Source organism: Cupressus sempervirens, chromosome 4 (assembly GCF_028749045.1).
Source record: "Cupressus sempervirens isolate cs-2001-9-10 chromosome 4, ASM2874904v1, whole genome shotgun sequence".
Classification (NCBI taxonomy): Eukaryota; Viridiplantae; Streptophyta; class Pinopsida; order Cupressales; family Cupressaceae; genus Cupressus; species Cupressus sempervirens.
Genome location: NC_143121.1, coordinates 290,072,553 through 290,099,615, shown reverse-complemented (window position 1 = coordinate 290,099,615; position 27,063 = coordinate 290,072,553). Strand labels below are relative to the sequence as shown.

At 35.3% G+C, this 27,063-nt stretch overlaps 1 protein-coding gene across 2 annotated transcripts in view; it reads left to right on the top strand.

Annotated features, from left to right (window-relative positions):
- Window positions 1-27,063, top strand: part of SWI3C (SWITCH/sucrose nonfermenting 3C) — an 89,007-nt gene that overhangs the window by 11,609 nt on the left and 50,335 nt on the right. Inside the window, exons 3-8 of one of the 2 annotated variants that reach the window (XM_089824989.1) lie at window positions 11,424-11,968; window positions 12,166-12,541; window positions 12,671-12,729; window positions 13,014-13,159; window positions 22,031-22,101; window positions 22,215-22,399. In XM_089824989.1, coding sequence (XP_089681115.1) covers window positions 11,424-11,968; window positions 12,166-12,541; window positions 12,671-12,729; window positions 13,014-13,159; window positions 22,031-22,101; window positions 22,215-22,399 — 1,382 coding nt within the window. Of the gene's footprint in view, window positions 1-11,423; window positions 11,969-12,165; window positions 12,542-12,655; window positions 12,730-13,013; window positions 13,160-22,030; window positions 22,102-22,214; window positions 22,400-27,063 lie in introns of both variants that reach the window. The other variant, XM_089824988.1, reaches the window with a different exon arrangement.

Here is a 27,063-nt window from a genome sequence, read left to right as displayed (position 1 = left end):
TGCTGGGAATGTCAGTTAGGAATTCGTTATTCTTTGAATATGTTGCTTCTCTACTCCGTTCATCTGCCTATCTAATATTGAAACACCAGTTTATTTTGGGTATTGGTAGTTTATTTACTTTTTCAGATTTGATGCATTTATTTTGCTATTGGTAAATGTATTTAGTTTCTCTGTGCAGACACGACAGCCATGGAAGGGAAGGCAAAGCTTATGCACTGACCATCATCATGGCTAAATCTTCCAACATTCTGATAGGCAAAGCTTATGCACTGGCCACCATCATTGCTAAATCTTCCAACATTCTGATCGGTTCAGAATTTGAAGCTTGCATTACATATTAGGGTTCAACTATCCTAGGCTTGGTGTGTTAATCAGAGGTAGAGCCAGTCTGCCCCTGTCGACTCATTTCACTTAATCGAGCACAGAATGCAAGTGCACTCTAACTAGGAACCAAACAAGGGATTAACAAGACTTGAATTGCAATTTTCCATTCCTATTCTCTATTTCCATTCCCATCCCGATTTTCTATTCTAATTTCTAATTCCTATGCTAGCAACCAAACGGGCCCTAAGTTATGCAAATGAAGTACAAATGAGTAGCAATTGGGTAACATATGAGAGACATTACATGCTTTTACAAATACAATTCATGATATTTTATCCGCCAAGGATGTGGGAAGTATTCTCAACCATGGGGCAGCCATATGAAGGTTCATGGAATGTATTATGGTGGGTTTTATACTTGCATTTGCATTAGGGAAAATGAAGACCTTACCTTTTCCTTAGAACAAGGTTTTACCCCGACTACATATGCAAGTAAATGAGACATTGCATATGCAACTTAGAGAAGTAGACAGAAGAATAGAAGAAGCAACTTGACATATGCAAAACAAATGCAAATCTGAAAATGGAAATGATGAGACTTGCATACACAACATAACAAATATATACAACAAAACCTTATGAAAAATAAGGAATCATACCTTTTTCTCGAGAGGAAAGAGAAGAAGTTTTTTATTAACACTTGTAAAAATAATCTGAAAATGCAATCTAAGAGATTTTTTGGATTTAGAAAGATTGCAAGATGAAGTGTTAAATAGACTTTGAATCTTGACTTAATCCTTGCAAGAGATAAGTCAAAATTCATAGCTTGCCAAGTGTAGGAAGTTAGAGCAAAAACTTCCATCATTGTAGCAATTGTTTTGACCAAGCAATGTGCAACATGTATAGAATTCGGAAAATGGCATCCAAAGCACATCAAGTGACTTAAAAGATTGGATTGTAAGCTAGGAAGGATAGGGAAAACTTTGAAACTTACCTTAATCCAAATACTTGCTGTTTTGAAGGTGCAAATTTCTTAAAACTAAGAAGTTTTTGAGTAAAAACGTGCCCTGGATGGGTTGAGAAATGAAAAAAAACTCAACAGACTCCATTTTTATTTAGCCTAATGTTTTCTATGGGTGATTTTAGGCAAAAACGAACTATAGATAATAAAAAATGACCAAAAAATGCTCAGGGTATAAGCATTTGAAGGTTGCAAAATCCGTTTTTGGAGAAAAACGACCAAGAAACTGGGGTGTTGAGAGCCAAAAACGTGTTTTGGAGCTACAAATTGCCACTTTTGGGTGTTTGATAAAAAGGTTTCATATTATGAAGTAAACGCACACTTTTTGGTGGTCATTTGCATGTTTTAAAACCATGTAATGGCTGGAAAAATTGCCACCATGAGCTTTTCGTTAATAACTTAGTGCAAAACACACTTTTGGGATGCATTTACATGTTGGAAATATAGGTAATTGAGCCCAAAATTGTCACTTTGGCTTGAGTGAGGATTTAAGTCATTAAAAACGTGTTTTTAAGAGCCGTTTACATGTTAGGATGATATGCAAATGGGTTAAAATTTGCCAATTTTCCTTGGCTCACTCTTAAGATTCAAAAACATATTTTAAAACACATGTAATGAGGCCCAAAATTGGCACATTTGATTAGGCCTTGTGGAAATGGGTTTTCTTTTATCACATTCAGATGCAATTGGGTCCAGAATTGCCTCTTTTGATTAAGTTAAGTGAAAATTCACTTTAGACATGCGTTTACATGTTATAAAACATGCAAATTGATTTAAAAAGTCCACTTAAGTAACAATTTTAAAAATGCTGAAAAACTCTACTTAAGGACAAGAAACATTTAAAATGAACTTATGTGTGCAACAAAACATGTCGATCGAGTGTTTGTAATAAGAGAAGAAAAATACTTAATAGCTAACAATTTGTGATTCAACTTGACGGAAACCATCAAAAGAACGCATACATAGAGCAACACAAAATACAATTCAGGAATAACGAATTGTCTTTATGATACTTCATCAATGCATTTAAACTAAGAGGATGTACCTATGAATCCCTAAGAAAATTCCATAAGGTTGCCTCAATTTTGTGAAGTCAAAATAGAGGACAACACTGAAGACCTTTTTTTATTTCAATCCATTGGTATTGAGATTGCCTCTGTCTTAGATCATATTAACCTTTGAAAATCACCTTCAGTAATGATGAGATGTAAGAAAATTCTTGCTTGGCCACTTGCATAGTCTGAGTGAAACTCGAAATTTTCATTTGCAAGATAAATATTGCTCAAGCACTACTGTGTTCAGGGATTTGTTCCTTGCCTATCATACATTTATCCATTGCCTAAAATTTAAGGAAATCCACTGTTGTTTTTGTCACTTGAAGTGGGATGAAAAATTGTTTTTGAAGCTTACCTGCCATATTTCTTTGATACCATCTCAGAGCATCAATTTGCCATTTCTAATTTTGGGACAAAGACGTAGAATCATTTTGATACACTAGTCTATGACTCTATGGTAAGCTGGAGGCTTTTTAGAGTTTGCCTACTGGATGACATTGAGTTTTTTTAATAAACAGTCCTTGACCTAGTGACTCCAAAATTAGCATCTGTTGTGACCAAAGTAACGAGACTTGGACTCGGCTTAGACTCGGCAAGGGTAACTCGACTCGTGGCCCGACTCTGACTCACCAGTGACTTGACAATAACTTGACAAAGTGACAAAACCCTTGAAATATTGAGATTCTCTAGGATTTAAAGAATATTCCATGCACTCATTATTGAATAAAGCTTAAAGACACAATAACATCATGAAATAGAAGGTAATTTGATCACTTGCTTAAACATACATCGATTACATAAGTACAAAGGTAAAATTGCTAAATACTAAATAGTAGCTGAAAGAAATAGGAAACATAGATATATAAAATCCATGAAACTCATCAAAATTTATATCAAATCTGTGAAATCTATCACATCAATAGTCATCATCAAATGTTCCAATCATATGTTAAGTTAAACAAAAAGTTAAAACAACACTATAGCTATGACTCCTAGTCCTCATCCTGAACCTCAGTATAATCTATAATATGCCTCTTAGTAAGGCGTTTAAGATAGGTCTTAGATGACTAATTAGCCATAGCCTCAGCCTGTGAGGTGCCTCTAGGATAAACTATAGTCTCTGCTAGTGCCTGTGAGGTGCCACTAGGAAATTGTAGCTCTCTGCTCCTCTACTGCCATAGCCACGACCTCAGCCTCTTTGTCTGCCTCGTCAACCCACTCTAGGTCCTCATTATCAAAGACGGGATCAATAGCCTTAGTGCTCCACTCAGACTTTGGATCAACCTCCTCTAGAGTAATCAAAGAGGTGTCACTATCCAAAATCTCCTTGTTCCTAATGCGTAGGTTGTAATGCGGATGGAGATTTGTTGAAGGTTTTTGGTTAAAGCCCCAAACATTTGTCACCATCTATCTGAATTTTGAAAAAAGGAAATGAAAAAAATATTAGTCTCATTTCAAACTTTAAAGCTAGAAAGTTAGAAACTAGATAGTATATATGTGCATCATTGGGTATTGTATAAGGCTTAAGCTGCAATTTTTATCTGGCTGCAATTTTGTACGACTTTTGCATATTTGACCCAAAAAAATGGGCCTTGTTGCATTATTATAGGCATCCATCTCAAGCAATATATCTGTGACATTAGTGGCCATCTTCAATATCACAGTGTATAGGCCCCTAAGAACCTCCTCATCTGACTTGAAATCATTATGAAAATGGTATGCCAGATTGAGGTAATAGGCTGCTGCATGGATGGGTCCATGAAGCTGATTTTGCCATCTCCTATCAATTATGTCCCAAATTGGGCCATAGTTGTTCTCAATTGCCACATATTTGGCTCTAATAGCCTCCTTGGCCCTATCCATGCCCTCATATATGTAGCCCATAGCGAGCTTCTCCCCATCAACAACTTGCAAGAGAGCTACAAGGGGCTCAGTGATCTACAAAACAATTAAACAAAAAAACAATTTAGTGAATGATGAAACTTTATAAAGTTGCACAATGAAAATAAAACAAAACTATGTAGAGATAAATTAATTTATAAATTTCATGACTTAGCTTTTAAAATTTAAATTACCTCTACAATCTCCTTTACATGGCTCCCAAAAACCACCTTCATTATAAATTTATTTTGTTGCTTCTATCCCTGCAGGGGTGGTGGCAAAGGACAAGAAAGTCCATTGTGGTCCAACAAACATGCACCTCAGAGGTAACCTTGAACTCAACAAGGATTTTAGTGTGATAAAATTAGAGGCAAATCTTGTGACACCGAGACGAGCCAACTCCTTTCCCTCTATGTATATCCTCATAATGTTGAGGATCAAGGCATGATTATAGATGAACTTGCAAAGATTTTCGACCTTATCAACACATGATTTCACTTATTTAATCTTGCCAATATCCTCGAACATGAGGTCGAGGCAATGGGCCGCACATGGAGTCCAAAAGATTCTTGGTTGTCTCTCCATCAAAAGTTTTCCTGTAGCAATTTTAAATTAGTTAGTAAACAATAAAAAATTTATGTGTCAAAAAACTTATAATTTTCAAAATTTAATGAAAAACTACAATAATTTTTTTAGAAATTTAGAAGTTAAAATTTTACCTGTAGCAACATAATTAGCTGCATTATTGGTCACCACCTGGACAACATTCTCTTCCCCCACCTCCCTTATGTCCTCCTCAATAGTCTCACATAAGTATTTTGCATTTTTGACATGTGAGGAAGCATCTATAGACTTCAAAAACATGGTGGATCTTGAAAATGAAAATAAAACAAAATAATTATCATTGAATAATCAATAAAACAAAATTTTAGTTATTCAATAATACATTAAATTTTAGACTTTGACAAGTAGAGGATGATGAATTACCTCCGCTAAAAACAAGAAAATTTAAGAGAGTCCTATTCCTCCTATATGTCCATCCATCCATCATAATGGTACACCCCCTTTGGCTCCAAATCTTTCTATGGTCCTCCAACTCAAGTTTCATCTCCTCAACCATTTCTAGTAAGAGGGGGCCACTCAACTCATCTTCAGTAGGGGCTTTAAATCCCGCACCACAGATGGAAACCACATCAATCATCCCCTGCCAATAAGGAGTCTTGTTACATTTATAAAAACATTTTAATTAGCACATTTCAACATTGGGTTAAAATTATAAAATTTTAATTTCAAAATTGAATTAAAAAAAATTAAAAGCAAAACTTAAAACTTAAAACAATCAAATACAAATGAAGTTGAACTACTTGGCTGCTATAAATGAAATGTTGTAAAAAAAGCAAAACTTGCAAATTGCTCTTCTTCTAGCTTCATGGATCTCCCTATTCCAGCGCAAGCTCTCAAGTGAGGGTTGTGCACTAGGAGTGGAACGTGGTACAAAGTAATTGTCCAATCTAGATTTTTTGACTCTAAGATGAATGGTAATGCCAGTACCACTATCAAGGGCAGCACCACTAGTAGTGCAAGTAATAGATGTAGAAGCAGTAGCACTAGCGGAAGCACTAGGACGATATGGGGGAAGGGAAGAACCTTCTCCAACACAACCTATTGAACTTAGGGGAGTAAAACTAGATACAAAAGCAGTTCCAAATGAGCATGGATGAGAAATGAAACCAATTTGAGCTAACTCTGCTAATTGTTTTTGTCTTAATTCCTTTTGTTGTTCATTTTTTTTTAGGCAACATAACAAAAATGTTGAGCCTCAGCAGTTGCAACTTTACAAGGCTCAACATCATGACCAAGTATGCCAGCGATATGGTATTTCAATCTATTTATCCCCCACTATTAATAACCTTACAAAATAAGCATTTTGTTTGAGTTCTACTTCTACCCGAAAACTCTATGGTGTACTTCTAGCATCCATCTTTTTAATTGCCTTTAGGGCCTGTTTGGTTGCTGGAATTAGACAAGAATTGGCATGCCCAATCCTCAAAAATTTCAAATCCGTTGTTTGGGTGTGGGAAAATGGAATTGGGATTTAAAGAAATGTGGATTCGGTATTCCTCATTTGAGCCCAAAAATAAGAGTTCCATCCTCCCTCAAAATACTTGTTATTTGGAATCCAGGTTTTAAATCCCATTTTTCATAATGATGATTTCAAATGGAGTAAACTTTAATTAGATTTTAAGTCCGCTACTGCTATTGAGTAAGGGCAATTCTCTATGAGCTTCAACATGGAGCATGAATTCCTATGTATACAGCCTTCCGTTTCATTATCAAGAACATAGATCTTTCAAACCATTTCTCACATAATAAAGCTCAAAGAGGGGAGGGGAAAGAGAAGTAGAGCATCTTTCAAATGAAAAAAACCAGCAATCCACATGTGTCCCACCTGCTCTCCAAACCCATTTGAGGTATGTTCACACTTTTTTCCAAGAATAAATTATGTACTGTAATGAATATTGTGACAAGTGCTGTAATAATAATAATAAATGCCTATGTACGTACACATAAATATAAGAATAAAGTGACACCATAATATTATTATTTCTTTTATAATAGTATGATGTCACCTCCTAATTATATAGATAGATATAAACCATAATTATTTTCGATTTATAACCTTTAAATCTTTTTCCATTTTTATTTAATTCTTTTTGCTAGAAAACCGAATGAAACTTGGCATATTTAATTGGTGTCCAAGAGCCAAGACTCTTTTTCTTATGTTACAGCTTCTTGGAAGCCAAAGAGTCATTTAACCTTTAACATATCATGAGGTCGAGAGAGACGGAGGATATACAATTCATATTTCCGATTTCCTTTCTCATTTCCGACTTCCATCTACCACCCAATACCTCTGCAAATACCATCTGAAATCTCTGCATCTATAACATTGCCAATCTCTTTTTTGCCTTGTTATAATCTTCTCGTTGAAGATGTGATATATTTTACACTAGATTTTGTGCTTGAAGATCATTTCGAGGAAGAGTTGAATCATAGCGTCTAGCTACACTCCTATCTTTCCAGATTATATTAGGTTATGTGGTCAATCATGTTCCAAGCATTGCTATATATTTCTTTATCAGTTGTTATTGAAATCCGATTACCATAGTAGTAAATTGTAGTTATATTCATCATAAGAATCATCAGTTAGTTCCTCCTTAAGAAAGAGTTATTTATGATGTTATGAAATCATGATTTAAATATACCACTGGAAATCAGAATCAAATGATATTTTTGCAAGTCTTAACGAACATATTCTTTCAAATCACAGATTGTGATAAGCTAGAAACATATAATATTCATGAATCGGTTGAGAATCGATAGATAGAGCCTATTGCTCTGAGATTTCGAGCACCTAGGACTCACCGACTGTATAGCCATGGAAAAGGTGAAGAGGTGAGATGGAATTTGCAATGACATGGAAATAAAGTCAGATATGATACAATAAATCTAAATAATTTTATTTAATAGCTCATGCTTGTCCATATTGTTGTTTCCCTGTTGTCAAGTCGAGCGGTGGTGATTGGGTCATTGAACCCATCAAAAAACCTTGGCCAAGGTTGTTTAAAGGCATGTTTGCCATCTATGATCACTTGATGTTAGTGGAGCCACTTATTCAGACATGTCCGCCCATAACTGTGCAAACAATCTAAACACCGAAATGCTCAGGTGGTTGGACTAAAAGTATCTCAAGCCTGATCCCAAGGTAGGGAGGGCCTTTCTAATTCAATAGATTGTGTGGGGATAAGTATGGTCTGAGGTTGGGAGGTTAAGCCTAAGTCAATGCTTCTCCTCTTACTGAAAGTCGAGGCTTGCACAACCAACTAAAGACTCACCGGATATTACTTGTATGTTCTTTTTATGTCAAACATTTACTTGTATGTAGGGAAAGACAGCAAATCTATATTCCAGTTATTTCAGTTGATCATTGTTACAAATATTTTCAGATAATCGTTATTATAGTTATTACAGTTGATCATTGATACAGTTATTTCAGTTAATTGTTAATATAGTTATTTCAGGTGATCATTGTTACAATTATTTTCAATTAATCGTTATTATTGTTATTACAATTGGTCATTGATACAGTTATTTCAGTTAATCGTTAATATAGTTATTTCTGATGATCATTGTTATAGTTATATTCAATTAATCGTTATTATAGTTATATTCAATTAATCGTTATTATAGTTATTACAGTTGATCATTGATACAGTTATATCAGTTAATCGTGTTTATAATTATTTCAGTTAATTGTTGGTAGTTAAAAGCAATTAATGTCATATGAAAAGGAATTCAGTTGGGGAAAACTCTTTATCGATTATCTTTATTTTGTTATGAAAAACCGTTGGTTACAGTTCGTGTGTGGAGTGGTGGTCATCAAAGGGGACATGGCAGACATTGACATGAAAAAATTACAGGTCTCTTTATAGATTCAATCATGGATATGGAATATTAGATTTTTTGGGTTTGAACCAAATAGCCTGGGAATACCAAATTCGGGATTTCAAATGTATTTTTTGATTTGAACCAAATAGTCCTAAACTAAATTCCCAAAATCGTAACCTAGATTTCAAGTTCCGAAATCCCAAATCTTGGATTCCAAATGCCAATTCTCAAATCATATTCTAGCGACCAAATGGGTCCTTAGAGAGCTTTGGTTTTTAGTTGAAGGAGCCATTACGAGTAAGGAAAAATGTCAAGGTTGCTGCAATAAGACATTTTAAACCAATAATTACCATTTAAGCATTGTATTTTATGAAGATTTAAAGTAAAACAAAATCCATAAACATACAGAAAATTTTTATCCCAAAAACCCATAACATAGAGAAAAAATTCATCTAAATCCAAAAATCAACTCTTACCTCTTTGAATTGAGTTGACAAGTGTTGAGAAGAGCTCCTATAAACTCTTTGATGATCTAAATGCAAGTATATAGCTGCTCCAATGTCACAAATGCAAGCTTTTCTCTTCCTTTCAGCTAGTTGCAAAACAATGGCACTCTATTTCTCTTCTCTCTCTCTCTCTCTCTCTTCTTTTCTCACAATAGAGTGTTGTGAAAGCCCTTTTAGGGTTATAAGGATAAGAAAGACCAAAAAAAAAATATTAAAAAATAACCAATTTTTTTTTCCCTTAATCCGAACTTGACTGCTGCGGCTAGGTCACAACAGTCGTGACCCACGAGTCACGACTTAACTTGCGGGTCAGGTGAGTCACTTGACTTGACCCCTCGAGCCTGAGTCATGGGTCATTTTGACCCAGTAAGCCTTGCTCGACTTGCTGACTTGGGAGACTCACCGATTCGCAGCGAGTCTTGTTACTCTGGTTCAAAAACTTGTGACAATACCTATCTGACAAGAAGTTTTGAAAATAATGACAACTTCAAAACATAATTTTCTTTCTAGAATAAAAAAATTCAACATACACATTTGGTGTCTTTTTTTCTGAATGGATGTCAGCGAGGCTTACAGAGCCAAAAACAGAAAATAAGAAAATATCTAGGTTGCATGGGTACGTGTACCCACACCCCTGGGACACTTACCCATATACCCAAATATTGAGTACATGTACCCATGTACTAGGTATTCAGTTGAGACGTACACATACTCTTCTACTGGGTACTCGGTGGAAAGCATTATAGCTCTAAGGACCTTGATTGAGATTTCTGATTTTTGTTTTGGTTTTTTATTCACGTATCAGCTTGTTGTTTATCAAGCTCGATTCAATACGTAATCAATTTGAAACTTCAATGCAATACTGATTAACAATAAACTTAATCACTGTTCAAGTCAGAGGTTTATCATTTGCAATATGTCATTGTTATATGATTTATGATCTTCTTGTTCATGTTTAAAGTCTGCCTTCTCGGTTATGCATCTAAACATTTAGCATATATTATTATTACAAACATATTGCAAATCTGAAACTGAAAGCAATACATTGTCTTTGCAAACTTTATCAGTGTTCTTGTTTTGGAAAAGCATTGTCATGACTCATATTTTCAGATTCTCTATAAGTAATATTAAATTTTATATATAAAAAATTAACATACCCAAGTACCCCCGTCCCCTATTTTGAAAATAGCCATAGCCATTACCTAAGTATTCTTGTCCCCTATTTTGAAAAATAGCCGTAGCCCTGGCCGTACTCCTAGTACCCAAGTATCCCCCATCCCCATGCAACCTTGTTGAAAATATAAATGTTGATATCTAATACATTTAATCTTATGATATTGCTATCAAGATTCAACTGTGCAGTTTTTGAGTCAAACTCATTGACTGATGTTTCATGATTAGTGGTTTACACAAACCCATCTCTCATGACAATGAATCACTTAACACTCATTGGATCTAGGTGATGCTCATAGAGGTGAAGCACCGGGACTTCCCGGGAGGTTGCCCATCCTAGTACTACTCCAGCTCAAGTGTGCTTAACATTTCATCTTTCTCTATTTTAGAAGCTCTGTGTCCTCATCTTGTGTAACATAGATTCAAAATGTCTTCACAGCTTATAATAAACTAGAGGTTCCTATTATTCACTTATTGTCAGATACTGGTATTTAATTTTAATGTTAAACTTCTGTACTCGTTTAATTAGATGAATACTTTAATTACTTGAGTATATTAAATTTGACATGTTGATTCACGAGTTTGTCTGTTCAACCCTCCACTGTTAGAGTGGATCTAGTTTTTGGTATAATATTGAACTTTTACAAGTTGCTATATTGTTTAAATTCCTATAAAATTGCTTATGCCTTTTTCGGAGATGGTTGAAAATAACCCAGGAAAATAAATCTTTAAAGAAACAATACTTTGAAATTGGAACACATAAATGATAAAAGCATTATCTTATCTCCCAATGCCAATATTACCTACTTTTTGCAACTATAGATTTTGTGGTGTTATCTGCCCTTTATTGTAGATTTTCCAGTGCTTATCATTCGATCAAAGTTTTTCACTGGCTTGTGAAACTGCCTGAGTGTGATTATAACTTAGTTTTATAGAATTGCTAAATATAGTCTGAAATGCAACATTTGCAACGAATGGTTCATCTGAACCACTACTGTTGATGTTTGTTTTGCAGACTGGTTTTCCCTCAAGCATGTGCACAGAATGGAGCGACAAGTTGTTCCAGAGTATTTCTCTGGGAAGTTTGTTGATCGCACGCCAAAAGTATACATGGAAATCAGAAACACTATTGTCAGAAAGTATATGGAAAATCCTGAAAAGGCTCTATCATTGACTGATTGTCAAGGATTGTGTAATATAGATGCAAAGGATTTGACTAGAATTTTTGAGTTTTTGGATCGCTGGGGAATTATAAATTACAGTGCAACAAGTGATCTGAGGAATCATGGATTTTCGTGGGCAGGGACCAAAGAAACTCTTCAGGAGAATACAAATGGAGAAATACAAGTTATGCCTGGTTCATTAAGAAGCCACACTAGTTTGATCCGTTTTGAGATGCCTCGTACAAAGTTCAGACTAGATAATGGTTCATTATCTTCAGGAGGCTCAAATGGAGCCATTTCTGATTTGGATCGTCGAATTCAAGAGCGTCTGTTAGAACAGCGTTGTTCTTCATGCTCAAGATACTGTACTGACTTCTTCTACCAGTCTCAGAAAGAGGTATGTCTAAGTAAGGTACATGTTATTTAGATAACTGTAGATCGATTTTTCCGTTTGCACTTTTAATTACGCATCTCTATTTTTAAAGCATGGAAAACTTTACAGTTTTGGATAATTAAGGTCAATACCATATGTGGTTGAAGCCTATTTTTCTTTAGGAATAAAGCCTCGAGATTGTTTATTTTGAATTTTTGCAGACCGATGTAATATTATGTCCAGATTGTTTCAACGATGGGCAACCAGCTATTGGAATGGCAACGGTAGATTTTGTTCGGACAGATGCTTCAAGGGATGCTGGGGATGCTGATGGAAACAACTGGACTGATGAGGAGACATTGCTGCTTCTTGAAGCTTTGGAAATTTATAATGATAACTGGAATGAAATTGCAGAGCATGTGGGGACAAAATCTAAAGCTCAATGCATACTGCATTTCATTCGCCTTCCTATGGAGGAGGGATTGCTAGACAATATTGATGTCCCTGACATGAGCATGAAGTCCAATGGTTCAGATGAGGCTCATGAAGCTGCAAAAGCATTTTCTTTAGATGTGAAATGCAATGGAAATTCTGGAGGTATCTTTAAGTTTTTTGATTGGTACCCTTGAAATGCATTTGCTAATTTAATAAGTTGCAAGCAATTTTTGGGTGAAATAGTAAGAATAGATTGGCTGTTCTAATTCTTTTCAGGTTTGAGTCCTGCAGAGGTTGAGGCTGAGAATAGAATGGTATTCCAAAATTCTAGTAATCCAGTCATGTCCCTGGTATGTTTCATGTGTGAGAAATATAAAGACACCCTAGATTGATTTGTTTTTTTACAGATCTTTAAGTTCTTGTAAGTGTTTGACTACCTGCTGTAATTTTATAGTGTGGTAGCTAGAAAAAAGTTATTTATCTTTTTGAGCTTTTGAAACTGTTTAAGCAAATCATAGTCTGAATTCTAGTAGAAGTCAATGAAGGGGAATTGTAATAAAAATGTGCCATTTCAAGTTATCCAATTCAAAATTTGGGAAAACTATTATATTTTCTCATTACAAGTTTTCTCCAGGTTGCCTTCCTAGCTTCTGCTGTTGGACCACGTGTTGCTGGAGCTTGTGCACGTGCGGCTTTAGTTTCTCTATCCAAAGATGATAGCAATACAGCGGCTATTGATGATAACACCTCAAGTAAAGAAGGTTATGCTCTCAGTGACAGGTGAACACAATATCCTTCCTTTGAGGCCTTTACACAATGATTTAATGTGGTTCTGAAGATTGTTCTGTGCGTTGTAATGTGAATACTCAGAGTAGTTTAAAAATTAAGATCATTCGAAGTTGGAGAAATCAATCTTGTTTGTAATCCATGACATATAGGCTTATAGTGTATAGGTAAAGATACTAAAATATACAAAAACATCATATTTTGCAAGGAAGCCAAATTGCCATTTACCCTGAAGTTAAAATATACGCAAGACACTCATTCCTGTGATTGATCATAGACCTTTTGATTAGTTTCACTGGTTTGGGCTACTTGGTTAAGGGTCTGACTTGAATTGGAAAAGGGAGGTGTTCATTAAAACAGAATGGTACTAGTTAGAAGGCCTCATTGAGTATGCAATAGAGAAATAATTTTTTTATTTTATTGCTAGCTTATTTAACTGTGTTGAATTGTTTCTGTGTCAAACAAAATTTCTCAGATCAAATATCTTAAAACTAAGGCTTGTTTTTTTACACAGTTTTTCCAAAAGTTGGTTTTATTACAATTACATGCAAATCTCATTTTATTTGCTAATGTTTAGAGATTGATTGAAATGAATAAGGTAACTCAAGGAAACTACAGTAAGTCTCAGCTTTACAAAGTATCTCCTGAAGTTTTAATGTATTCTCTATAAATTTAGATCCCAAGTTTTGAAGATTGGTAGCTGTAGGAGCTAACTGCTATACTTGTGATAACTATTTCTATTGAAATTGTCATCTTCCCAAGAAAAGTTTGGCCATGTTATGCAGATTTTGTTCTTGTTTAACATTGGTCATCAAAGAGCCATATGCATAGGTGGGTATTGATCATTGAAGAGTTTATTTTTGCGGGGCTGGTTGGTAAACAAAGAGTCAAGACAATGAAAGGTCAAGACAACAAAGGGGTCTTCAATTTGTAATGACATGACAATGAAGGGTCAAGGCAATTTTATATATTCTTCAAGAGGAATTCATATGTGATTGGTATTGATAGGTAGATAGATAGATGAAATTCTAATGTCCACTGGGCTAAACATATCATGTGTATTTGAATATCACTTCAGTTTGAGCCTTGTGTTTAGGCACACATTTCAGATTTCTTTTATTTATCAATAAAGTGATATATTTGTAGCTGAGTTATTCTCCCTCAAGTTGTAGGGTTTTCCCAACATAAATTGTTTTGTCTTATTGTTCAATTTTTTTGGTTTTTTATCTGTTTATCCTCAATTCTAGTATGAAATGTCAACATGGTATCAGATCCAGTATGGATAACAATAAATAAGGATTAATGAAGCATCTTCAGATGTTTATTGGAAATTGATAAATCTATCTGATGCTGACATTAGCTAGAATTTTTGGACACAAAAACCTGTAGGAGTTTGATGGAAACCTGGCTCTTCTTTGTGAGAGTGGATTCATGACAGAGTGCACATTAGTGTTGAATGTAAAGAATCTCAACTGGAAACAAAAATTTGCAATATTAAACATTTACAGAATTGAGTTATTTGTGAATTATATTTTATTTGGTTGGCAGAATACACTTATCATGAGCTTATTCTGAATAATGTTTAATACATTTAAATCACATTTTATAGAGATTTGGTATCCATTGGAAATTTGTAATGACATTAATGTCTACTGAAATATTTATGGGCAAACAAATTATAAGAGCTGCTTAATATCATTACCGAAGATTGCTGTTGTTGTGTGCGCGCGTGGAGTTTGGGGTCAACCTCATCATGGAACCTAATTGTTTTCAAGCTGTGGGTGGTTTTGAAGTGGTTGTGTTGGAGATAAATTCACTCCGGAGATATGGTGATTGTTTGCATAGTATCATACTCCATGTTAATGATCAGGAGATCTTCAAAGACTACAACGCGGTATTTCTTCTTGGGATTTAGAGTTGTTCAAAGCTGTGGAGTCTTATTGCTTATTTTTTAATCTGAGCATCTGTCTCTTCTGCAATTTATGTTTGGGCAGTGTGCTACGTGGGTACAGGTGCTTTGATGACCTCTTACCATTGATCAAACACGTGCTGAGTAGTTACAAAGTTGCGTGACTTCAATGCATATTCATTTGAACCAATCCCAACCATCTGTATATTTAGAAAGATTTAATAAGGTGGTAGTATTTGGAAGGCACAAATTACTTTAGTTCTGTGTGGTGGCAGTTACATCTCTGTTGCTGCTTGAGTATTACATATGTTACTTTTGCAAATTTAAGAGACACTACAGTAGGGTATCTGGAGATCTGAATCTTTACGTGCAAAGACCAAGATAGAATAATTGGTGGATTGTGAGGAAGATTAGACAATCAAGAGATCAGTTTTTCATATAATGTTCATGAATCTTTAATGTTGTTATTAATTCAGACATTAGAATACTAAATCGTGTATGCTTTTGGCTTTAGTATTTTTTCCTTGAGGGTAGGTTGATCGTATGAACTATTAGTGATCTTCCTAAAATGCTTCTAGGATGGATCAAGGAACATAAGGATGATGAGAGTTTGCATTCAAAGGAGGAAGAGCTTGATGCATCTTGTGAGGAAGTCATGTAGGCTGAAGAATGAAGACACAACTTACTGTCTTAGGACTGACTTTGTGGCACATAACTGGAGACATCTCTCTCACAAAGAACCTATTCTGCCTATCTTGTGATCAACTTCTTCTAAGAGGAGGAAATGACATTTAGAGGGAGTTAAATTTCAAGAATCGAAAGCTTGAGTTGAAGAACTTCAGATTTAGTCCTTCTTAGACTGCTTAGAACTGACACGAGGGTTCTGAAATACCATTCTTGAGCATGTCTGCACATGTTTAGACATTTACTGGGTGCTATTGAGGGACACTGTAGCATGGAACTGGAGATTCCAAGATTGTTAATAGCTGCACTGAGCTAGTTAATTCTGCGGTGTACTCTTAACCAACTGTGAGGAGGATTAGTTACTAAAGTGTTGCGGAAGATGGTAGCCAGGTCTCGTCATCGAAGGCACTACATATTCATCTTGTGTGAGTTCTGGGCAAGAATTTACAGACAACAAGCTTGTATCTGGATGTGACTGCAATCTGTAGGTTCTTTATTTGCATTGGGCAAAGCATGTCCAGTATGCTGCCTGGGTTCTTCTAAGAGGAGGAAATGACATTAAGAGGGAGTTAAATTTCGAGAATCGAAAGCTTGAGTTGAAGAACTTCAGATTTAGTCCTTCTTAGACTACATAAAACCTAAGTTGCTGATTTGGTTTCTGGTTCGGGTACGGATACGTGGTTCGATGGTACGTGGGTACAACAATTTTTTCCCTCCTTGCAGATTCGGGTTTGTCCATATATGTATGTATTTATTTTCAACATCAAAGTTACAAATACAAAAAGAAGATTGATGCTCATAAATCCATATTGGGCAATAAAATTATAAATAAATAATTGTATTACTAATATGGTTTCAGATTACATCCATTACAAATTGACATCAATTCAAACATGATCAACAAACATAACTATTGGCTGGGTTATACAAATCTATCAACAGTAATATACTCAGATCTTCAAATAAAAATAAAATCAATCCGTGACCATCAAATGAATCAAAGTAGGTTGCTGTTCATTACTGTCATAAACTAAGGGCATTACATAGACCAATTTTAACTTGAATAATATTAGCAAGCTGTTGCAAGGCACTATCTAAAGCTGATGCAAAGAACATGCTTATGAACAAATCAGAAATACATACATAAGCTAACCTACTGCCTTAGGGTGCTTCCTGGGTGCCCAGGTTTGTTGTGTGTCCTTCTATGAAGGACCCAAAGAGAACCCATGAAGTACCCCTGAAGAATTAGTACCAAAACTGAACCAGTACCAGGACCCGGGCCTAAACAGCAGTACCCGGTAACTGAGCATAAAACTGACATGAAGGTTTTGAAATACCATTCTTGAGCATGTCTGCACATGTTTAGACATTTACTGGGTGCTATTGAGGGACACTGTAGCATGAACCTGGAGATTCCGAGATTGTTAATAGCTGCACTGAGCTAGTTATCTCTGCGGTGTACTCTTGAGTCTTAACCAACTGTGAGAAGGATTAGTTACTACTGCGTTGCAGAAGATGGTAGCCAGGTCTCGTAATTGAAGGCACTTCGTATTCATCTTGTGTGAGTTTTGGGTAAGAATTTACAGACAAGCAGCTTGTATCTGGATGTGACTGCAATCTGTGGATTCTTTATTTGCATTGGGCAAAGCATGCCCAGTATATTGGGTTAGAGATTCAGAGGGAGCTTGAGTGACTAATGGAAAGTGCCAAGTCCTTTGGAGAGGTTCATCATGCTGGTGAATCAGTGTGGCTTTGGAAGCTCCTTGTTTGGTCAAATGTTGGAGTCAACTGTACTTTATTGTGAGAATCAAAGCTGTGAGAATGCTGCCTTTGTTGAGAGCAAGTCTCATCATGAGTTGCTCTTATTATGTGCCATAATTCAGTTTTCTTTGAGACAAATTGAGGTGAAATCCCTTGTAACGCCTTTTCTCTCAGACGTAGACATTTGAGGTGAAAGCCCTAGTTTGCCTCTAAGATATTGATCTTTCTACTCATGGGAGCCATAGTGGATGTTATGTTGCGAGACTCGATGACAACATTGCAGTGAGTGAGTCCATGTTGAAAAGCATTTGTTTAACGTTATATTTCACAAATGGGAGTAGCCATGGTGAACATCATGTTGAGTGACTCCATGATAATATCATGTTGAGTGACCCCATGATAATATCACATCGAGAGACTCTGTGATAATTATTTGTTTTTATCACAAGTGGGTAAATCTATTGTGAGTGTCATGTTGAGAGATTCCATTACTTTGAGTATTTGGAAAGATTTCTCCTTTGCTAAGAGGGAGTGTTGAGGATTGGTGGCTGCAGGAACTATCTGCTTTGCATGTGATAATTATTTCTTTTGAAATTATCATCTTCCCAAGCATTTGGTGACTGGCTGAAAGGCCATGTTATCGAGATTTTGTTCTTGTGCAACGTTGGTCATCAAGGAGCTATATGCTTATGTGGCTGTTGATCATTGAAGAGTTTATTCTTGCGTGGCTGGTGGGTAAACACAGAGTCAAGACAATGAAGGGGTCTTCACTTTGTAATGACAAAATAATGAAGGTTCGAGGTAATTTATACATTCTTCAGGAGGAAATTGTGTGTGATTTATATTGATATCCCATGTTTTTTGAATATCACTTCAGTTTGAGTCCTATGTTTCGGCATATTGTATTTCAGATTTCTCTTATTTATCAATAAAACAAAATATTTGTGGCTGGGATTTTCTCCCTCAAGTTGGAAGGTTCTTGTAGGATAACTGTTGCATCTTAGTTTTTTTTTTTTAAATTTGATTTTTATCTTCAATTCTGGTCTGAAACATCGGCAAGTTTTTCCATAGGATCTGCTGACCGTAAGTTGTACAATTACCCTTTGGATTATGGTGTTTCAACTAAGGATTATTCATGCGACTTCGAGATTTCTCTCCTAGTTCTGTCTGCCCAAAAATAAAGGTTTTTAAGCTGCCAAATAATACAAGCAACCCTAAAAAGGACATTGAAGTCCAGCATGCACGGTAAATGAACTATTCGATTATTGATCATCTAATTATAGGCACATTAGTTATCCACTTCAAACCCAAATTCTATCAAAGTTCAAAGGCCCACTCTTTGTTATGATTTATGAGTCTAAATTTTTGTATGAAATAAAATACCTAAAAATATTGTTTTCTTTAGCCTGCCTTACCTTTTATTTGCCAACTCATATTTCATGCTCATGAATGATCCAATGCCCCTTGCAACAGGGATAACTATTATGAATTATTCATTGCTCTTGTGAGTAAGCTAACAAAGAGACAAGGTAACGAGGGAATGAGTTTGAGGGACAGGTTGCTATGGTCCAATGTTCAGGGTAACAGGGAATGCCGAAGCAGATATTTTATAGTGTTTGGAAAATCAGTCAGAATTTTTTTAATAAGAAATTGCAAGTTAGAATTTTATTATTATAACAAATTGCAATTATCTTTTATGTAAAAAATCTTAAACTTAATGAATCAATTGAACCAACAATGCATTGAAAATTTTGAATATCAAAATCATATCACATCAAGTTTTTACTGTCAAGTACAATGGGGCAAGTCCTCAAATGAGTTAGTTTAAAGTTTGAACTGGTAGACCCATCCAGCTTAAGCTGCTCCCAATGGACACTGACTGACCTTACTTGTGCAACCTGATCCTTATCAGTTTGTATTAGCTCTTTCAGATCTACATTCCACTGTAGGACTAGACTCTTATTGTATGCAAGTGTCTTGTTGTTTCCAAGACGTAAGATATTTTGTATGTCCATAAGCTTTGCTGCTCACCTAGACATAATTTTATCCTCTTGATAGAGTGGATGGAGTTGTATGTAGACCAATTCCTTTTGGCAACAAAAGAACTACAAACTTGTGGGGGGGGATCCTCTTTGCATGCTAGAGATTGGAGTGTCAATCTGCACCTAAGATAGGTTGCTGATGCGGGTTAGTCCCAACTTTTTTTCTTGGTTTTATCATGTTTGAGGAGATGCAGATATGTCTAGTCTCAGTCTCTGAGTCTGTGACTGCCTAGAGGAGACCAAACTGGAAGCTGTTTCAGCCAATAGGGGAGGGAGTGAGAATCTAGTCTTCATTGCTAAGAGGAAGAAGAGGATAAGAAAGGACTTAGGAAGAGATATGAGATCAATGAAGAATGAAATTTTTTTTGACCAAAGGAAGATAGTTGAGTCATGTGAAGTGTTTCAAGCATAGAAGCTTGTCTTTCTTGACAGGCATCTTCAATATCTTGGGATAATATCAGAAACCCAAAAATTACAATAGAAGAAGAGAATAACAATTTATTTTTATATTTGAAGTCATCCTAATTGCCCAGAGTTATTAAAACCCTAAGAAACAGTATAGAGTTTTTATTTATTTATTGTTAAAGTTTATTAAAATATTTATTATTTATTATCTAATAACTAATTTTTAAAACCTATAAAATGAAAAAGCCTAGCTTACTGGTGCGAAGTAGGCATGCCTGGAAGTGGATGCTGATGCGTTTGGATGCTCTTTGGGTAAGTTCTCTTTTAGTTTGTTTCATCAAATATACTGCTGGGTTTGATGGTCAGAAAGCGATCATTAGAAAATGCAGTCACAAATTTGGCGAGGCTTGGCCATAAGATTTTGAGATGTTGACCTTTACAGGCTGTTTGCTGACTATGTTGAATAGGTACAACTGGCTGCCAGGATGGAAGTATGCCTTTCCAGTTTTATTTAGATATTTTCTAAACCTACTCATTGATTCTATGCATGTAGCTAATTGGAGTATATAAAGTTACTAAGGAAAAATTATTGGCAAGTGATTAGAGAAAGGGAGTCGTCCTTGGTAAAACTTTTTCTCTAGTTGCTAGAGGATTAACTTGAAAAGAGTTAGTTTCTATTGTTAAGTTTATTACCTCAATTGCTATAGATGTTGAGGTGCACGGGTGAGATACTCTTGATTTGAGATTAAAAGCCTTGTATGAGCTGATGCATGCACCGAGAGTTTCATATTTCAGGATCAATGAACTTTATTGTAGTTTGACATTTCCATGTATAATGAACATATTATTTCTTTTAGATGATAAATTTGATATGCTTATCTTGGCTATGTATACGGATAAGTCTATTATTGCAGGGAGCCAAGAACAACTCACAGTGTGGTGCAATGAGAATTCGATTCACTATGTTGATGCAGAGGACAGAGAGGTTGGGAAGTTGCTGATGAATTCTTTGTTGTATAAATAGTCTATACCTTGAAGATTCTGAGGAGATTCTTTAGTACAGAAGGGACTAGAGCTCCAGAGGTAACAAAGGGAGTTCAGGATCTTATGATGGTATCTTCATGTGGTGTATCCATGTTGCTTTGAAGGTGTTCTTTCAGGAGCATTATACCCTAGTTTCCCCTCATTAGAGAAGCATAGTACATACCCAATATCAGACTTAGTGTGTATGCTGGTGGCTTGAAGACATGGTCAAGAGCAGCATCAGCATGTCACAACAGTGATGCCAATACTCACCTCAGTTTCTGTCTGGCCGAGAAATCTCTTTGTGAAGGTTCAACAGCCTTTAGCAGGCATCCTTGTGATAGAGGCACATGTATGTAGCATGTTCAACATTATAAAGGCACCGATTTGTTCTGCTTTTAGACTAGGTGCCTTGCATGAGATGTTCGCCTTGCATGAGAAGTTCCTACATTAGCAATGTGTTAACTGTAATTTCTTAGGTAGAAGATATCTGAATGCATCCAGAAAACATGTAGATCTATTTTTAGGTTTGCCATATATAATTATTTCTAGCCTTCTATTTTAGATTTAGAAGTCGAGTTTAGATTCTCCTTTTTCTTTTTTCCTAGCTTCTTTCATCTAGAAAAGAAAGGAAGGACTGAGTGATTAATGGTATTGGTTTTCAGATTTAATGCAAAGACCGCTGCAGTTTGAGAATTCAAACTTTGTATTTTCTGTTCACTTTACAGTTTGCAGTTTGTTGTGTTTGTAGATTTTTGTATTCAGACCAGTTGTTTTGATGGGAGTTATCAAGTTTAAGTTTTTAAGCATTTAGGGTTTAAATTTCTTAGTGTAAAATCTGCTCACAATGATCTGAAGTTTTAACAAGTGCAGTTTTGCTTCTGTTTCATCTCTAACATTGTAAATTCTAATAGGATTGTTAATCGGTACATGTTAGCCATGATGCAATCTTCTTTTGCTATCTAATTTCAGAGTCTGCTTGATGTAAACTTCTTAATATCTAAAGAAAATGAAAGCTTACCTTCTTTCTGTAAAATGAAGGTCGACTTTAGAGAACACACTGAGGGAAGATAGAAAACAGGAATCAGCATTAAGTACATTGCCTCATAAAGGTTTGCACCTTTTATATTTTGTGTAGTAGGATCTCGTTGTATTAGAATGAATTCTTTCTACCTTAGATTAGTTGTCTGAAAGATACCTTCAAAATTGTAAATTGACTATGCAGACAAGGAACTGGATGAATCACAGGCCAAGGTTGATGCTTCCAGTGGCCCATCAGCTTTATCACCTGAAAAGGTCAAACTGGCTGCCATGGCAGGTCTATCTGCTGCAGCAGTGAAGGCAAAACTGTTCGCTGATCAAGAGGAGAGGGATATCCAACGCCTTGCAGCAAACATAGTTAGTCACCAGGTTGCATTCTAATCTCATTTGACATTTCTTTCTTTTAAAAGAATTACATTGCTCTTTCTATTTTGTTTATTAATTTGGTTTTCTCACCTTTTTCTGAAATTGGAAATTCTTATATTGATCTATCTGAGGACAAAAAGTTAAATCATACAGCTGTATTTTAGTGAATAATACAGAGTAGGCATTCATCATATGGGGATTTTTTTCTTCATAATGCATTGCTTGTACTTGTGAGATTTGTAGATCCAAGGATATTATCAGAAAGTGCGCTCTAGTCCCACTTGGATAGGCTTGTGAAGATTTGTCATATTTTTTAGCATCGATTTGGAATCACCCGTCCTTCAATTTCATAAATGTTTATCTGATAGGTGTCACTTCACTTGATTTACCTTAAATTTTCCTACCAGAGTTTGTATTGCACTAGGAATGGCAATTTGTAATGTTCCTTCCTAGGAGGCTACCAATTCACAAATATTAACATACATTACTATGCATTTAAATTAGATAAAATTAAGAAACAGTTACTGATTCATAATACATACTTAAATCCTAATTCCTTCTCTCCTTAACAACCCTAAGAAGGATGAGGATTTACTTGTCCTTAGGGTGCTTGGAGACAAATCTACAAGTGTGCTTCCTCCAGGCATTGGGAATGCATGTTCATATCCATCTTGGGACTTTCCCTCAAGGCATGAGAAATAAATGTCCCCATCCATCTCGGAATTCCCTTACCTTGTGATGTTTTACTCTGCATAAAGTGATTTTTTCCTGATAATGAATATCAATATATTTTATAATCTCCGGTTCTTTAATTAGAAATAAATAATAATTCTTTGATCATCTCAATCCATAATCCCATTTCCTTATTGATGCTTCAACGATGATTGTTTACATAGGGTTGAATGATTTCTTATATCCTACCAATTTAACATGACATGTTACATCCTAAAGACATATCTATAAGAAAGCTTTGATACCATGTAAGATTTGGCTATGATGTTAGCCACCCAAGATCTAGAGGTGATGGAAAGCACAACAACAAGAGAAATAATATTATAAGAATAAATAGTATTCTCACCAAGAATGCAATAGAATAGATGGATTGGAATCAACTTGAATTGAATATTGGATGATCATTAAAAAGGAGACCCTTGCTTCTATGGCCAAGGTGAGTACGAAGGAGTGAATAAGACAGTGACAAGTGTTGTTGTCTCATTACATGTTAATCAAGTACGAAGGAATGAATGAGACAATGACAAATATTGTTGTCTCATTACATGTTAATCAAGAGATAACTTATTACCCACCCAAGGTGGAATGACGTGTCCACTTGAGGTGAATCATCCTCCTAAGTGTGCTTACCGCCTATGGTAAGTTGGTTTAATGCACACTTCTTGAATAAGCGTTATGACAAATACAAGTAAAAGCAAGGCAACATCAGAGAATTGCCATGTACTCCGTTAATATCAGTCAAGACTTACATCAAGTGGTAAGCACAACAACAATGATATCACTGACAATGATAATGATGATAATACTGATGCCCACTTCCATCCAAGGGAGTGTGCATATAACCTCCGAGGGAGTGTGACATGAACTACCACAACCATAACTACCTACCCCTCAACCACGTTAATGACCAATGACATGATTAACATTAACAACATATAAGACAGCACACATGATTATACCCGACAACAAAGTGTGACAATGCAACAAAGATGGAGGGTGATAAGACCACAAATGGTGGATCACCTGCCTAAGGTAGAAAAGTCCATCTACTATAAGTGCATATGATAAATATTAGCATGATAATGATGAAAATAGTAGCTGCGATAGAGATCAAATTACCTATAATTATTGCTATTGATCTTAAATCAGTCTAACTCCTAAATTGTTGTGTGCATCTGAAAGAGCATTCTGCTGAACATTCTCTTGATTGTCTTATCCGTCTGTGACATCTATCTTTCTCTACAGTCTTCTTTGTTTTTGTTCGTGCTACTAAAATTAAAGATGGCTTCATATATTTATGTTTGTGGCTTTGTGGTTTTTTCAAAATCCTGTCTAGTTGTGCTCATTTTGGTTTGAGCTCATTCCAGTCTGTATAATGGTATATGTTTATTATGTTATGTATGTCGATGTGGCAGGTGTAGTGATGTTTTGGCACTCATGCCATCCACCTCAGCAGCTATGGAAGCTCTCCATCATTTATCATGTTTCATCAACCTTCGTGTCCTCTGCCGATTCAGTTCTTGTGTAACGACCAATGGTCAAGACTATTTTCATTGCTGTAGAAATATTCAAGGGAGACGAGTCTTAATTCTAACAGAGCTTAAAAACAAGAAAAGCATTAAAAAAAAATCTTAATTTCCATCAAATGATATACTTAGTGGAGTTGAGGTGGTGATAGATATGCTTTCTCACGTATTTGTGTGTGGTGATGTTCAATATACATATATAGAAATATATCGTGCGGGTTTTATGGTGAAGCTAAGGAAAAGATTCTCGAATTTGTTGTTGGTGACTTGAAGAATTTTATATTGTGAAAACATAAGTTACTTGATGTGGTATTGATTGTATATGCAGGTTCTATATTAGTTCTATTGTATTGAGTGTGCTTCATTCAGTAGAGATTAATATTTGTGTTCTGATATATATATACACACACACACTTTTCACTGATTATGAGTATGTTGTATCAAAGGTTTTGAATGATCATGTTTGATTCTATGTCAAACTTTGATTTGTAATTGCTTCCGAGGTATTAAATAAAGAGATTGCTTTTTTGGTGGGCTGGGTTGTTTTCTTCACCGAGGAGGGTTTTTCCCAGGATAATTGCCTTGTAGCGTGATTGTTTTGGTCTTGAATCGTGTTATATGTGCATCTTATTTCTGGTTCAAATTTAACATGGTAGCAAATCCATGTTAAAGTTTTCGATCCAGAACGGTAAGTATTCAGTATTTGTGTTATTTGATTCTTTAAAAATCTAATTTTTGTGTGAAAATGGTCAATGGTTTGAAAGTTGAAGATAGATTGCATTCAAGAAGAGTGCAGGTTAGAAGCAAGAGGAGATGGTCAAAGAAAATATCATGAATATGATCACATTCTTGCAACATACACTTTCAAAGAAAAAGGGAAGAAAGGAAACTTTAAGAGGTTAGCAAGAATTTTGAGTTAGGCTCTGACTTCAGGAAAAAGAAGAGAGATCTTTCTTGTATTCAATGTTTCAGGTGTGATAAACTTGGCCATTTTGCAAAAGATTGCTCCACAAGATCAATGCCTCACACTGCTGCTGTTGCTGTAAAGGTTGAGAATCCTTCTCCTCAAAGAGAGTCTAGCAATAACTCTTGTTGATTTATCAGGATTGCTGTAAATGTATTAACATTGCCTCTTTGGTATATATTTTCCAAGGGCATCAATCTCTCTCTTATATTGTGGATGAGACCATGGGACATGTCTATTCATTATTATTTAATTAATATAACAATTGATTACTTATATATATATATATATCTCCAGTTTAGTCTCATGGGTTTATCCAATTGAAGCTACCAAACATCAACACTCCCTCTTAGCTAGGGAGGATAAACACATGATAGATATTACACCGTTGGTAATATTAGGAATGACAAATTTTAAGCATATCATTGATCGTAAGATCTCCACCATTTTGATATCACATTTGATATCATGAGTATTGGCCTTTCAGAATATCAACACATGATATTCACCAAATACTCTTGAGTATTGGCTTTTCATAAAATCAACACATGATTTTCACCAAGTACTCAAAATATATTTATACAAGCAACTCATAGACCATTAAGTGAATGACATCTTCCACTTAGTTGTTGATTTACAAGATATAATCCATCACAATCTGTTTCAACATTTACATAAAAATGTATATTTTCATGATTTAAGTTATTGTAAGATTGTCACCTTCTAATAACTTCTGCAAATACAAGTGATAATCATTTGGAAGCCGTTACTTCCTCATAATGTACATAGGGGCAGGCCCAAACACACATGAAATCAAAAGTCTACATGAAGTCACCACAAATATTGCCATGTAGTGGTGTCATGACATCCACCATGAACCATATCAGAGAATAAGGTTTTCACCTCAAACTTATCTGTCATAGAGAAGAACGTATTATGAGGGATCACACTAGGAACTTTTTCACGAAGAAACACTAATCGTTTGACCCCTTTGTCAAGGTTACTTCTAATAAAGTGTCAAAACTTCCTATGAATTTGATATAAAATTTTGAGCTCCTCGTTTAAGGTTACCTTTGATGAAGTGTTAGATGTCAGACTCCCTCAAGTTCACTGATATCAATCTCTCTTTTCTTGCAATAACATACTTGGAGGAAAAGATCAAGGCAAATAGCTCTTATAGTACGTATTGAAATAATAAGAGAGAGACTAATATAAAACTCAAGAATAATAAACATTTTTGCATAATAATATAAAGATCATTTCAATGTAATATAGATAAATATCTAATTCAAAGATATACTTTGAACATGTATGCATATATTCCATATACTTTAATTTATATTTTCAACATATTATTTTCTTATTTTAATATCAAATATAATTATGTTTTTCATATTTTAAATGCCTGTCATATATTAATGCATTGATAGTGCAAGGGAATTAGG